The sequence below is a fragment of the Nasonia vitripennis genome (assembly GCF_009193385.2).
Source record: "Nasonia vitripennis strain AsymCx chromosome 5 unlocalized genomic scaffold, Nvit_psr_1.1 chr5_random0004, whole genome shotgun sequence".
NCBI classification, from domain to species: Eukaryota; Metazoa; Arthropoda; class Insecta; order Hymenoptera; family Pteromalidae; genus Nasonia; species Nasonia vitripennis.
In genome coordinates this window covers 1,290,317-1,305,145 of record NW_022279655.1, presented here as the reverse complement: position 1 = coordinate 1,305,145, position 14,829 = coordinate 1,290,317, and the positions used below count along the sequence as shown (strand labels likewise).

General features: G+C 57.8%; 1 protein-coding gene across 2 annotated transcripts in view; it reads right to left on the bottom strand.

Moving 5' to 3' along the window:
• The window catches only part of LOC100678062 (zinc finger protein rotund), a 68,421-nt gene extending 54,304 nt beyond the window's left edge, over positions 1-14,117 (bottom strand). Inside the window, exons 1-2 of one of the 2 annotated variants that reach the window (XM_031933011.1) lie at positions 12,459-14,117; positions 11,616-11,933 (exon numbers count right to left, since the gene is read on the bottom strand). In XM_031933011.1, coding sequence (XP_031788871.1) covers positions 11,616-11,933; positions 12,459-12,788 — 648 coding nt within the window. In that variant the 5' untranslated portion in view covers positions 12,789-14,117. Of the gene's footprint in view, positions 1-11,615; positions 11,934-12,458 lie in introns of those variants that run through there. The other variant, XM_016987408.2, reaches the window with a different exon arrangement.
• Positions 14,118-14,829: the final 712 nt, after the last annotated feature.

Sequence of the window (14,829 nt, the reverse complement as noted above, 5' to 3'; positions counted from 1 at the left end):
TCGTCGCGCGGATCGATCATCCTGGTGTAGGCGCGCGGGGAAAAGGGATGAAAAATGAAGCTCATCACCAGCTAGGGCTCGCGCCAATTGGTCAGTGGAGTGATGAGCGAGCGCTGATTATGTAAAATCCCCCGCAGCGGCGAGAAGCGAGGGCAAAAAGTGCCAGGAGGAGAAAAAAGGGCGCGACATACGCAGAAAGTAGCGGAAAGAGTGCAAGGGATTAAAATAAAGGCAAATAAAGGGGGCGAGGGCTCGCGCAGCCCGTGCGCGGCCGCGAGAGACAGAGCGAGAGGAAAAAAGTCTATATTGCCGTCGTCGTACACGGCGAGCGTCGATGAGAGGCCGCCGCCGCCGCCGAAGAAGAAACGCGCGCACACAAACACATACACGCACACACACGCACACACACACACGTAATACAAAGCGCGCGAGCGCGAGAAGGAGGGAAATAATAACGCCGCGGCGGCGGAGGTAAAAACAAAAGGAAGAAGGAACATTTTTAGCCGGAGTGTAGCCGAGTGCACGCGCTAGCGTGTATAAAAGAGAGAAAGCGAGACGGAAAAGTCGGAGGCGAGAGCGAGCGAGCGAGCGAGCTGGGGGTGGTAGACGTTGCTCTCGCTGTACAGCTCGAGGAAAGGGTGCACACGGCTTGTATTATATTTTGCGCGGCGCTGGTAGTGGTGCACACACTGGAGCGAAGCCGGGAGGTGGGAGGGAGAGCGGGTGGCGGCGGCGGTCGGAACGATAGTCGAGAGAGAGAGAGAGAGAGAGAGAGAGAGAGAGAGAGAGAGAGAGAGAGAGAGAGAGAGAGAGAGAGAGAGAGAGAGAGAGAGAGAGCACCCGATAGCAAAAGGACGCCGACGCCCGGCTCGTAGTCGTTGGAAACGCCGGGGGCCTGGAGCGAGTCATATAGGAGCGAGAGAGGGAGAGCGAGCGAGGGGTGCATGCACGAAAAAAAAATAAAAGTCTAGGAGCGCCGGATAGCTGGGGGAGCGGGGGCGGAGGAGAGGGCGCGGGAGAGAAAAAACGGAGAGCGCGAGAGGAGCAAAAAAGTTCGTCTTCTCGTGTGTGCGCGCGCGCGCGCTCTCTCGCGTCATACAGATGCGCGAGCGTAACGTAGACTCGCTCGCTCCCCGCGTGTGTGCGTATGTCTTTTTCTCTCCCGGCGGCTGCCGCTGCCGTTGCATTTTCGCAAGCTCGCGAGCGGGTAGGGGCAGGAGAGCCGAAGGGGTTGCGGCCGCGATACAGAATAAGAGCGGCTGCGCAGGGGGCCCGAGGGGGAGGGTGGGGTGTTGTGGGGGGAGGGGGTGGGGCGTAAAAAATGCAGGAGAACCGAGGAAACGGGAGGAAAAAAAATCGGCCAGCCTAGGAAAGGACGCGCGCGGCGAGGGTGAGAGGGCTGCGCTGGCGAGGGTGAGGTCGGCGGCGGCAGCTCGGGAGGAGGAAAAGAGACGAAAAGAGAAAGAGCGAGCGAGCGAGCGAGCCCGGCATCGTGCACATGCGTGAGCGTCCGTCCGAGTATACGAGCTGCGACGTATTGATCAGCCGAAGAGCGCCACGACGCCGGGCGTCCTTTCTGCGAGCCTTGCTTTTTTCGGCGCGCACACGCTACCCCCACGCCTGCACGCTCTCGAGTCTCGCGACTTTTTGCCGCCGGGACGTCTCGACCTAGCTCAACGGACGCCGTGACGTCAGAACAGCCAGTCCACTGGCCTCGTCTTGCGTCTCAATTCGCGCTGGACTTTCGTTATACCCTCCTCGGTACCGTTTTACTATTCTTATAGGCAAACGAACATCTGTGTTTATCCGAGCACTTTCGCGCGCTGTTTTTCGCCGACTTTTTAACGCGTTCTTTATATAAGTTTCGACCGCGCGGCGCCGCTACAAACACACACACACACACACACACACACACACACACACACACACACACACAGGGCGCGCGCACGGTTATCGAGCGGCGGCTTTCGTTCATTTTTCTTTCCTTTCTTCAAGCTCGTTTTTCCGCAAAGAAGAGTCAATACGTAACCGGCATTATAAAGGATATATACCGCGGATTTTTACTTACTGCGCGCGTTCCGGGAAAGTCCGCGCTATTTTCTCGGCAGAGTAAATACGCGCGATACGTTTTTCGAAAAAGCGTCTTTATTCCGACGCCCGTTACATTCAGCGCCGACTGCGGAGCATCATTATAGGCAATCATGCGCGTTAACGTCGCGCCAGATTAGACAAGGGCACATACGTCTCCATGAATCTCGTATTACGGACGGCTCGTCGCGGATCTCGGCTGTTGTGTCATGTATAGGAAAAAACCAAAGTCGTCGTCGTCGTCATCGGTATCGTAATGCAGTAACGATGGACGTAGGCGAGATAAGCCGAGAGGGAGGCGCAAGCGGCATCAGCGAGCGGCTGATAGCGAGAAAAATGAGAAATGCTACTGGAACTGCTGGGAGACGGAAAAAACGAGGAGGCGAGCGCGTGCTTAACGGAAAAGCGAGCTCGGCGGCGGCGGTGTCGCCTTTTGGGGCCTCAAAGGGGCAGCATTCTCGAGAATTCGACAACGCTTGATAAATCGACGCCAGCTGGGCAAACTGCTGCGAGCATAAGCAAAGGGGTTATAGGCAGGGCCGGGCGCACGTCACCTACACACTTAACCCGTGAAATTGGACGACTCGTCTTTTCGATTGTTGCAGCATTACGCACTATACGTGTCTACGCTCTGCAGTCTGAGCTCATGAGCCGAGCGATAATTAGCTTAGAGAGAAGAATCTCGGAAAAGCCGAGTAGCTGGCACCTGATAATGCCGATAGCGGGTCATATTTTCGTCGTCGAGTCGTTTCTCGCGCCCGCCTTGAAAAAATAATCAGAGCAGCTCGAGTCGTCGTAAGAGAGAGAGAGAGAGAGAGAGAGAGAGAGAGAGAGAGAGAGAGAGAGAGAGAGAGAGAGAGAGAGAGAGAGTAGATGGGGAGACGAAACAACGGGAGCAGTATAGCTCATCTCGTCGTCCGCGACGCGCACATGCGCGTGCTTGCTTGCTTGGCAGGGCTCAAGCACTACTGCTCGCATCACATGTGTTCCCACAGATCTTCGTACGTATAATTTTCGGGCTTTTTTCTGGCCGAATCCCGATGCCACTATGCGTACGTACGCATATATCTTGTAGGGTGGCTCGGCTCTCGAGAGCGAGTCTGCGGTCACGACGAATACACACATGTGTGCTTTATCTCGTGTGACTTGTCTCGGCGGCGGCGACGGTGGCACACATGCTGTAGGGCCAAAGTCAGCTCTCCTTCTCTCTACTCGTAGCCATTAGGAATATAAGAGTGATAAAATTCAACAGTTGGCTCGAAACCGATAAGCAGATTTATGCCCTCGGCGGGTCATCGAACGCGGCCCCCGCGGCACAAAAATATTCGTCAAAAGACAATAAAATCCGCGGAAACTGGCTGATAACAATTCACGATAGCTTTACGTTTTTCAGAAGCATTAGAGCGAGCATTTATTTTCCTCGGCTAGCGAAGAGAGGGAGAAGGGAGATAAAAGTAAGATATATCCAGAAAATAGAAAATGACTCGCGGGCAATTCCACTGCGGGAAAAGGCTCGCTCCGCCGATTTTCACCAATGAAACTTCGACTCCCGGGCGCGCGCAGTTTTATCCGACGATATTTTTTAATTCCGCTGCGGCCAGTGCGACTGCAGAGCGCACACACGAAAAAAGAGAGCCGTTTTTTACGAGCGCCTTTAAGTTAGAAACAGGACCGAAAATAAGAGCTCTGTGGCGGCGGCGGCGGCTGACCCAGACTGCTTTTTCTCCACTTTTCCCATTTTTCCCGGTCGTATAACGGTTCACGGGCTCCGCGAGCGCGCGAGTCTGCAGACAATTCGCAGTAAAATTTTTACAAGCTTTCCCACCCTAGAGCTCGAGCTTATTCTCGGGCTGCAGTCTGCTGCAGCAGTCTCCTCGCGCGCGCGCGGGATAACCCGACGGCGGGCGGTGGCGCGCCTAGACGCGCGAGACATTCACCCCCGCCCCTCGGTCTTTTCCTCATTTTATGGCGCATTCGCGCCCCGAGCTGCTCGCGAAAGCCATAAAAGCCCTCTCCTCGTCTGCGAGACGTCTAGCGACGGCTTGGCTTCCGATCTCCCCCAATCGCCGGAATATCGCGCACAAGGCGCGAGTGCGTAATCGACTGATTGTAAGCCCGTCTACCGAGTCGGTCTCCGTTTCCCGTCGGGGCCATCTCTCGCCGCTCTTCTTCTCTACGTCCCCAAGCAACACGTGGTGAGCGTGTTTATTATGGGGACCGTCTGCAGCGCGTGTGCACGAGCGAAGCGGGTTCACTGTGTCAGGCACACAAGGATAGCCTGCGCGATAAATCTCGGGAGAGCGGGAGGCGAGATTACGCATCGCGCGATGCGGTATATTTATAGACCGTCCGCCGCTGATATGCGGCGGACTTGGGAAAACCGTGGACGGCCGGCAAGGCAGTTTTGGCGTATGCTTATATGTCTGCCGTGGAGGATGCGGGAGCGCGAGAGAAAGGAGGAAAAAGAGTCGCGGGAAAAGAGGGGGGAAAGCGGAAGGAGAGGCTGCCTGGCTGTGCGGAGAGAAAGAGAGTCAGGGGTGAGTAGGTCAAACTTTACGGCCCTGGCGTCTAGACGCCGTTCCGCCGCGATCCGTGCAGGGCCGTAAAACCGTTTTAAGGGGCTGTTTTAGCGGCGCACTCAAACGGAGAGGGTTGGCCGCGCGATCTCTTCTCTTGTCTGCAGCCGAGGAGGACTATATAAGTAGTATACGACGATGGACGATACGGCGCGCGTCGATGTGACAACGTTCGGATGCGCGCCTTCCTTTTTTCGCATTCACGGCTCCGAGAGGGAGATGAGGCACTCGGAGGAGTCTCACGAACGGCTACTGCTTCCGACGAAATGAGATCATCGACAGGCCCTAGGGGGATCTATCGAGCACGTCCGCACGCACGTCGCCTCGAGTGGCCGGGAGCTTCGAGTGAAAGAGCCGCGTCAAGAGTCGCGCGACAAGCTCTTAATAACGAAGACGCGCAGCCTAAATACGCGGCACTCTCGCTCGCCACTTTTTCTCCTTTCCGCGCGCCGGATAACTTTAGTTTTTCCCTCTGACCTACTTGAAATCTCGTTAGTCGTCGTTTTGTCTTCTTTAGATTGGATAATGGACATCGTCGCTCCGTCGACGGCTAGAAGATTTTTTTCCCGCTGGGCGTGGGAGCATAAAAACGCGTAAAAGTGAAACAGGCGAGAGTCACAGAAAAAAGCGGCGGAAAAAGCCTGTCCGCGCGCGTTGATCCCAGAAGCGCGCGAAGGGGGTGACCGCGTGCGCGAGTGCGTAAGCGCGTTTAAGGAATCTCGGGCACCTACTGAGCCGGCGGCTCGAGGCGGCTCAGGACAGTGGCACCTGCTCGGCGCCCGCAGTCCAGCTCCGGCCCTCTTCTGTTTTCGCGCGCGTGCCCGACAGCCCCCGACGGAGCGAAGACCGGCGACCGGACGGGCGAAAAAGATTGTAAAAATGAAGCGATGATCGGCGCATGTGCGTCGCGAGCGCGCAGGTACGAAACGATTCATCCGCAGGTTGCAGCGCGCGTTGAGTCCCTGTCCACTCGTGACGTTCCGCACCCGGAGATGACGGATCGCCGGTGGGTATTTTTTCGAGGGATGTCAGGGGATGGACGGAGGCGGAGGATAAAACGAAAAAGTGGAGTTGCGCGGGCCGGGCTCCTTTTTTCGCGCATGCAGGAGCCAGCGAGCGAGCAAGCGAGAGAACGTGTGGCGGCGCTGCAGATTGCTGTCTCCTTTTTCTCTTCCGCCCTCTTCCTCCGGCTCTTCCTCTCTGCTCGCTCGCCTCCCTGCCTTGCGCTCGCGCGCTCTCCCCGTCACGCGTCTCTCTGCCTTATATTCGCGTTCTCTCTCTCTCTCTCTCTCTCTCTCTCTCTCTCTCTCTCTCTCTCTCTCTCTTGCTCTTCCTGGCCTGAGCTCCGCACCTTCTTTTTTCCGGGTCAAATATTGATCCTGATATTTCTTTTTTTGGGCTGCGCGCCGCGTACGTGTCGGAGCTGCATGGACCGTGGGTGGTGCATGTGCGCGCGCGAGTGTGCGAGGAGCCGTCTGTGCACTAGCTGCAGCGAGCTGCCCGAGCGAGTGTGGAGCGCACCGACCGGAGGGAGCCCGCGGCCGTTTCGCTCTGCTCTTTTTTCTGCCCCCCCCTTCTCTCTCTCTTTCTCTCTCTCTCTGTCCGCTTCTTTCATCTTGCACGGCCCGGATACGACCACGAAGCGCCAGCCAGGGCGAGCCGGCCTTCCATCGGCTTCGCCGCATCCGTGTGCGCGCTCGCGTTACTCGCAGCCGCTGCGATCGCCCCGGCGAGAGCGCAGAAGACAGCGGCGCCCTTACATTTGGCGCGCGTTATCGCGCTCGGAATTCGAAGCCGACTTCCGCGCGATTTTCGCACGAGTCGCTTACTCGCCGCTGAAGCGCTGCTCCGCTCCGGCTTTTTTGCCGGCGCGCCGATGCCGAGTAGCTATACATCCTGCACGCTCGCTTGGCTCGACGTCGACGAATCGAGCGTGAGATGACGATGTGTTGTCGGCAGCTCTGCTTCTCATCAGACTCTGCAGTCTGCACGTGGCCTCGCGCGCAAATGACTGGCCGCACTGTGCTCTCCGCGACCCGCTGCGAGGCTCGCTCGGCGCTCTCCTTTTGCTCGGAGCGAGCGATCAACAATCGCCCACGCGCGAGCCTTTAATACTTACCCGCTCGCGCTACACGAACGGGCGCCGCGATGCTTTTATAATTAGTATCGATTCGTTATTTTTATCTTGTCGCCGCTGATGAATCGATGTGCGCTAGTGCGGCGCATGCCGCGGCTGCAATGGTCATGTGCGGGGCTGCGCGTTAATGAGATTGATGCAGGGCGGGCCTCTGTAGTCCGTGCGAGCAAGCCGAGGCGCAGCCAGCCGTTAACGCATGGAGTTTGCCAATGCGCGAGCGAAGGTTAAGCGAATCGCGCCTATTTTCATACTCGAGGCCCAATCGAGCAGTTGCAGATATCATTATACGGCGTATCGTAAATCAATATATCGCTAATGTAACGTGTAATGGGATGCAGAGGCGAGAGAAGAGCAGAATTCTGCAGCGTTCGCGAAATTTCCTTGTGGGACACTGGTGGAGCGCAGCTCGGAGCAGGGTCGTGGGGCAGGTCGTGCATCGCAGCGCGAGCGAGCCATCGATCAGGTGATCGGCGTCAAGCGACTAATTGTGATGGATGCGCTTGCTCCGTCTTCGCACCTCCTCTCGCCGACGATTTCGTTTCCGTTCGTTGTTTTCTTTTCTTTTTTTTCTTTTTTTTTTGTTTCACTGCACGCGCGCATCCGACGAGTCACGTTCGTTTTGCGACCACGCCGAGCGAGAGAGTTCCCATATCACCGATGCAAAAATTCAAATTCTCCCGTCATTAATAAAAATTAAAGAGACATCACTGGCTGCGGCGTCGCTTTTTTCCTTTCATGGGGTCGCGCGCTCACCTGAGGTGGCTTTCTCCCGTGCCGTTTTTAGCCATCATCGCACCGGCTCGCTGGGAGAATCCACCCTTTTATCTTACCTGAGGCCCACAATAGCGTGAGACTATGGGCCCTTTGTACTCCACTTTCCCGATCATCTGCATACGCGCCCTTTTGCCGCGCCACGGCCACGTACACGAACGACACTCTCCCCCCGAAACTCCGCAAGCTGCGGCTAGGGGCGAGATCCGCGCTCTTTTGCCCTCGGTCCTGTTTTTTTCTCTCTCTCTCTCTCTCTCTCTCTCTCTCTCTCTCTCTCTCTAATGTGCGCGCCCTGTGAGCCTTTCTTCGCTCCTGGACACTCGGCTTTTTTCACCAGCCGCGCGCACCGGAGCTCTACTCCTCGAGCGGAGCAAAATGCGATGACTCGACCTTTTTTCGTCGCGCGGCAGAGATTCTCCTCGCGCAACCCAGTTCTGCGCTCGTATTCGTAATAAACACGCTCGATCCGCCGAGTCAGAGGAGTTTGTCGTCGGTTGCGAAAGAGAAAAGGCTTATTCCGCTCGAATCGGCACTTGCGCTCACGGAAAGGGTTGATGACAAACGAGTCGCTGCTTCGCGCATCGGCTCATAACTCTGACCGGGCCCAAATGTTGTGACACGGCCTAACGACCGCGGCGGGGTCCCTCTGCGGCAGCCCGATTTCCGACCATACCGCGCTGCTGAGGTGCCTATTACACGCATTGGGATAGCACGGATTTTCCCCCGGCGGTACCTGCGGACACGGCTCGACAGTTATCACTTTCCGGAGATGGCTATCTTCGTCGGCGCTCCGCTCCGCTACTAATCTGCGTCTGCGCGTGCACTTACGCCGAGGCGAATCTCGTCGGCGGCTAATTGGCGCGGCGCGGCGCATGTACGTCGAAAAGCGAGAGGAAAAAACTGACGGCCCGGTGGCTGCGCCGAGCGCGAGACCTAATTGATCAACTTGGCGTCGGCTCGGCAGCTCGTGAAAGTCGCTTTTTTCATTGTCTCTCGGGTGAAAAAAAAGAAAAAAAAAGAAAAAAAGCCGCGAGAGTCGCGCACGGCGGTAATAGGAAGGAGCTAGGTACCTATGTGTACACGCGGGACACGAGGAAAAAGTGACAGGCCCGCGTGTATCCCGTCTGCATCCCCACACGCACGCTGGAGTGGGCTCCTCAAGTTGTAATCTCTGTTCGCCCAGCGGGTGGTCAACCCTTTCGGCTTGCTTACGCGCCTCTGCTCGTAATCCCTTAAAACGCTTATAGGCCCGTTTAGGGTAATTCCTACAAAGGAATCCGCGCGCGACTCGCGGAAAAATGCAGAGCGAGTGCTTTTCACTGGCTGCCTGCCGAAGACGCGAAGCGGAGAGTGTGAGAGAGTTCTCGGACGAGAAATCGGGGAATCGGCTGCACCCTTCGGGAGGATTATGTAAAGGAGAAGATCCGCAACGATCCCCTCCTCGCGCGCTCTCGGCCGTCTTTGAACATTAAAATAATGGAGCCTGCAGCAGCCCCTTCTCCTCCGCTGGTAGGAAACATTTTTTCCGCGATTTTTTTTCTGCTTCGGGCAGAGAGCCCCTTTTTCTCGCCGATGCCCCGCGCCGCGCAGCCCATGCAAATCGCGCAACGGAATTTTCGTCTCACCGCAGCAGCACCGGTCCGCCACGCACAGGACAAAAAACTTGTCATTGTTTAGCCGAGCTAGCCAAAAGCCAATGCCACCGGTGGGGCGCAGCCGCCCCTCTAGTACCGCTCTCGCCCAGAGTTCCGCTGCATCGGCTAATGAATTTTCGGGGGCACGCATTGCTCGCGAGAACGCGATGCGCGACCTTTGTCGAAAACAGCTGAGCGCAAAGAAGGGCTTGCCGAGCTCGGTTGCGCGCGCGCGTTTTTTTTTTCATAATTCTCGTCGTTATGGGCCCGGAGAACTTTTTACGCAATAATTTATAATTTCGGCTTTGGCCCGCTCTATGCGATGACACATGGATGCAATATTTTCATGGGCTTGCGCGACGACGATTTCGATCAATAAGTGCTCGCGTCTAAGAGATGACTGTTAATGAATCGCCGAGGCCCGCGCAATCTCCCGTGAGAATCTCAGGAGCATTTGCATGCCGCGCGGATTATTTAAATGATTTTTTATTGTCCTAGCGCCTTGTTTCTGAGGCTCGCGGGTAGGCCGCAGGTGAGCTCGAAAAAATGCCGCGGCTCGAAAGGAACGGAGCTGCAGGTTCTACACGTCGCTGGCTCGATTTCGAGAGTCGTCCCATTCACATTCAAATTTCCATCCGCGTTTCCTTTCTTCGCGCGCGCGCCTGCACGTAGGTATAGCTACGCGCCTCGGACCAGACAGGGAGAAGGGGAGAAAGAAGGGACGCTGCGCCGGGAGCACCTAATTTGACTGTTGAGAAAACAAGCGCGCGTCCTCATTATTCTCGTATCGTATTTATCGAGCCGGCGCGCATGGCCCATATGCGGACGTGCACGTATACAACTGTACGCATGCGCTCATTGGCTGCCGCTGTTGTTGTTATGGCAATCGCGATGACAACAGTCGATTCGTATGAAGAAAAGCCGGGCTCGCGGAAATTACGAAGGAATGAAATGCCCTGCGCGCGCGAGATATCGGCGGTAATTTACGTTGGGCCGACCATCTGCCATTCATAAATAAACGGACCTCGAGCGCGTAGCTGTATAAGTGCAGCGCGCGAAAGGGTGAGTCGTCGCACGCTGGCATTTGAATATCGCGATAGCGCTCGGAAAGCGGCGGCGTTAGAAAAAAAGGTCGAAAGTTCGAAAAAAAAATGCTGCGGCAGCGGGCATGGTGAATCGAGCATTATGCTTCAATGCCCGTAGCCGTATACGCTGCGCATCCATTCAAATGAGCAGCGCGCATTTCCCGTCGCTGGCTAGGCCAAAAAAACTTTTTTTCTACACCGTTTCCGTTTGTTTTGTTTTGTTTTTTCCCCCTCCCCCCACTTCCATATCGCGCTCCGTCCCTCAGGTCGTTTATGCCGTGCGTTCGGTGCCGTGAAATCGAGGCTCGCCGACGCTGAGAAATGTATGCAAAGAGATCTCCGCGACCCTTTCGCGCCCTTTCTTTCGCTCGCTCTTCCTTCTTTTTTTCCCGACTCTCTTCCGCGTACCTCCCATCCGCCGGGCGTTTTTTGTGCATCGGCGATGCCGCAGTGGTCGCGCGCACCGCCTGGGCAAAAAAAGGCAGAATCCAAACAGGGGGTAGTCGTGACAACCCGTTTTGTCTCAGCGAGCGCGAGATGCAAAAAGGCCTCGTCGCCCTGACGCATAACGGTCCAGTACGGCGCACCGGGGTATCCGGGCTATTTCACTCCCGGCGACGGCGGCGGGCCGTTGCCGTTGCCCTTGCACAGTCTTCCGCGCGTCTTGCGTGTGCGCGCGCTTACGTGCGTGTACTCTATCCGCTCCTTTTATTCGAGCTTTGTTCGACCGACTCCCCGCCCGTCGTGTACGGCGAGCTTTTTCCAACAGCCGCTGGCTTTTTGCGACGCGAGTTGTAACAAGAACAAGTTATCGCCTATGCGCGCACTCGAGTTAAATTTATCATCGACGGCGAGAGCGAGGGCAATCGGCCGGTTTTTGCCGAGCCGAGCCCGCGAAAAAAGCTGAATTCTGCGCAAGCCGATGGGAGGCGATCGGCCGTGAATATTACTGAAGCCTATCAGACTTTGATGAAATTTAGATTCGAGCCTTTTCGCAGGCCAACTTGTAAAGAGCTAATTCGTTGTAATGATGATGTATTTATAGCGAGCGGGGGCTCTTTATGCGCTCTCGCATTGCTGAAGAGTGAAGCGTGAACTGCCGAGCCGCAAAGCGCAAGATGAAGCGTGAATAACGCGCGCTCGCGCGCTCAAAAATAACGATAAAAGAGTGCTCGATATTATTTTTTTTGCATGTAAAGCAGCGTGCAGTGGCAGCAGGTTACAAAGAGTGCGCACCTATAAGCGTAAGCAGGCAGGCAGGCAGGCAGGCAGGCAAGCAAGCAAGCGAGATAGGAGCCGATATGTCAGTGTAAAAGAGACTCACGTCGCCCGCGGAGAGTCCGTTGTTCCAGGGGTAGGGAGCTTGCGGGGAGGACTGCTGCTGGTGGTGAACGCCGGAGACGGCGCTCGCCGAGTGCGGGTTGTGGATGTGCTCGGCCATCACGCTGACCCAGTGGGCCAGTCCGCCGGTCCCGGTGCCGGCCGCCGCGGCCGCCGCAGCAGCAGCAGCCGCCGCGGCACCGCTGCTCGTCCCGCTGCTCGGCCCGCCGCTGGCACCGCTGCCGCCGCCACCAGCACCGGGACCGCCGCCGCCGCCCCCTCCGCCCTCCTCGCCGCCCTCGGACCATGCGAAAGACGCCTTCTGCAATCAGAATCGTACGCGCTCTTCAGTCAACTTGAAAATTCAAGTTCCGATCGAACAGCGCGAGAGCGCAGGTTTTTTTGTACTCTGAAATCCGTCGATGGACCAACTCGGCTGCATCTGTAATAATGCGAGAGACGCGGGGAGAAATTGATCGATGCATTTTTCCGCAGTATTGATCCTCCTCTGGCGACAGGGTATGGAGGACGCGCGGGAAGACGGGAGCAAAAGCGCGCGCCGCGGGCCGGCCGAAAGGGAGCAAAATGGGGGGAAAGCTGCAGCCTAATATGGCGCAGCCGGCTTCGCGGGCATCGGCTAATTAATTAGCCGGCGTAGGATTTAATTAGTACTCGCGGAGATTTAGACGTTAGCTGGGCGTTGCGCGCTCGCGTCACTATTTCACGGTCCGCCCGTGGAATTTCAATATACTCGCGCCGGTGCGCGCGGCGCGCGGCGTAATGAAGCCCTCGCACTTGTTGCATTGTAAGCGAGAGGCGAGCGGGGAGCTAACGCGGCTCGACTAACCTCGTCCTGCTCCTCGGTCAGCCGCAGCTGGGCCAGGTTGCGCGGGAAGGCCGGCACGCTACTGACGCTCAGGCCCTTGATGTCCTTGAGCTCCTTCAGGGCCGAGTCGATGGCGCTGAGGTTGCCCTTGAAGCTGAGGTTGCGGTTGAGGACGGTCTTGCCGAGGACCGCGCTCGCCAGCAGGCTCTTGTAAAGCTCGTTCGGCAGGACGAACTTGCGCTCTTCCTTCGAGGCCTGCTCCAGCTGCTGCTGCGGCTGCTCCTCGTTCGACGAGTCGCCGCTGCTCTCCACCTCCACCGAAGAATTCGACACGACGCTCACGCTCGACATCCTACTCCTATCCCTCCTTACAATTATGCTTATACAATTATGCAACTCGTACTGGGTACTATCGACTATAGATTAATAGAAGCACTTGGACGAACTTTGGGGCCGGGGCCCCGGAATCAGGAACTGTCGTACACTTTATTATTATTCGAACTTGTTATTCGTGCGCTCATCGCCTTATTGCCGGACGTTGCTCGACCCTAAGACACAGTGGCTCATGTAACCTCCCGCTCGTCGCGTCGCGCTGCTCTTACTCACTATTATTAATCCGCACTAGTACTACGTGTTATCACTTTGGATGATTGTTGCGCACTCTCCACTTTGCGACTGCAGTTTAATTCGCTTGTCTCTCTCTCTCTCTCTCTCTCTCTCTCTCTCTCTCTCTCTCTCTCTCTCTCTCTCTCTAATATGTTATCGGTCTCTCTCAGCCCGTGTGCGTGCGTGCGTGCGTGCGTGTGCGTGTGTGCATACTTGTATTTATTCTGTGTACGCTTCGGGCCCAAGTCGCGACAAATCCAACGTCGGATCAGAGAGACTGTTATAGAGAGAGGGGGGATGGGGGGAGCGATTAGAGAGCGTTCGCTCGTCGTCAGTGTAAATTATAGGAACTTTCGAGGGCTCGCAGCTGATTAGGCAGGCCCGCCTCTAACTGGCCGGCTAATTGGAGCGCGGGAGAGCGAGCCGGCCACGAGGTGTCCCGCTAGCGCGGCGCAGCAGCCCCCGCCGCCGCCGCCGCCGCCGCCGCACTCGCTTAAACTCTAGGTCTGGTGAAAAATAGGAACTTTGGTTGCACGTCGCGAGGACGCCGGTAGGCTAGGCCCGGCACTTGGCTCCAGTCGCTCCATCCTCTCGCGGCCATCAGCGAGGCCTCCAGCAGGCGATCAGCGGAGCCGCAGCCAGGGCCAGCGCGAGCCCGACGCTGGCAGCTCCTCTTCTCCCGCTGCCTCTGCCGCAGCCAGGGCTACTCATGTCGCTCTCTCGCGCGGCGCGCTCGGCCGGACGTCCGGCCGAGCTCGCAGCCGCCGACCGATCGCTCGCTGCGCTGCGCTGCTTGCCGCTCAGCGGTGCTGCCGAGGAGCGCTCCTGCTTTCGAGGTGGGTCGCCGCCGCGCTGCCGCTGCTGATCCCGCTACTCGCTACTGTGCCGCCGCTCGAGAGTCGATGCTCGATTTTTCCTCGTCGCAGTTGTCCTGGTAGATGCGCCGACGCTCCTCTGGCCGTTCATGTCGCGACGCGAAGCCAGCGGAGAGAGAGAGAGAGCCGCTCGGCCGCGGCAGACTCGCCTCGCCGTTGCGCCTGCTATATGAGCGCGACCGGGCGAACCGCGCGACTGGTTGATGCAGTCCGCGGCGGAGCATAAGGAAGCGGAAGCCGCCGGCGGCACTGTCTGTCTCCCTCGCTCTCTTTTCTGCAGCCAAGGAAAGGCGCGCACGCTTCGCCGCGGCCTTCGTCGTCTCCGACGGCGTCGGCGTCGGCGTCGCTGCCGCCGCCACCACCGCCGTCGCGCTCCTCGCTTCCTTTTTCCTTTCTCCTTGCGCCCGTCGCTCTGTCCTTTTCGCTTCTCGGCTGGCGCGCCGGCGGAGCGAGCGAGACGGCTGCCGCTCGAGGAAAAAAGAGCCAAGGAGACTGGAGGCGCCCCCAAGAAGACGGCGAAGGCGAAGGCGAAGGCGAAGGCGAAGGCGAAGGAGGAGAGTGCGCCAGCCGGGGGGTGGCTGCGAGCGGCCGAGAGAGCGAGAGGGAAGACGCACACGGGTATAGCACGCCGCGCTCCGAATCGGAGAAATGGAAATAATAAGAGCGCGCGGCGGGAGGGGCGAGCTGGCCGGGGGGGGGGGGGGGGCGGTCTGCACCCGCCGAGAGATAGGGGTAGATCGGGAGGCCTTCGAGTCGAACGGGGGATGGCGGCGCTCCGCGGAACCGAGACGGAAGACGGGAACGGCAGCTGCGCAGTGCAGCCTGCGCGCGGCTCGCGGATTCGCGATCGGCCCGCCAGCGGGGCAAAGCGAGGGAAAGCGCCGTGGGACGCGAGCGCGCTGCGCAGCTCC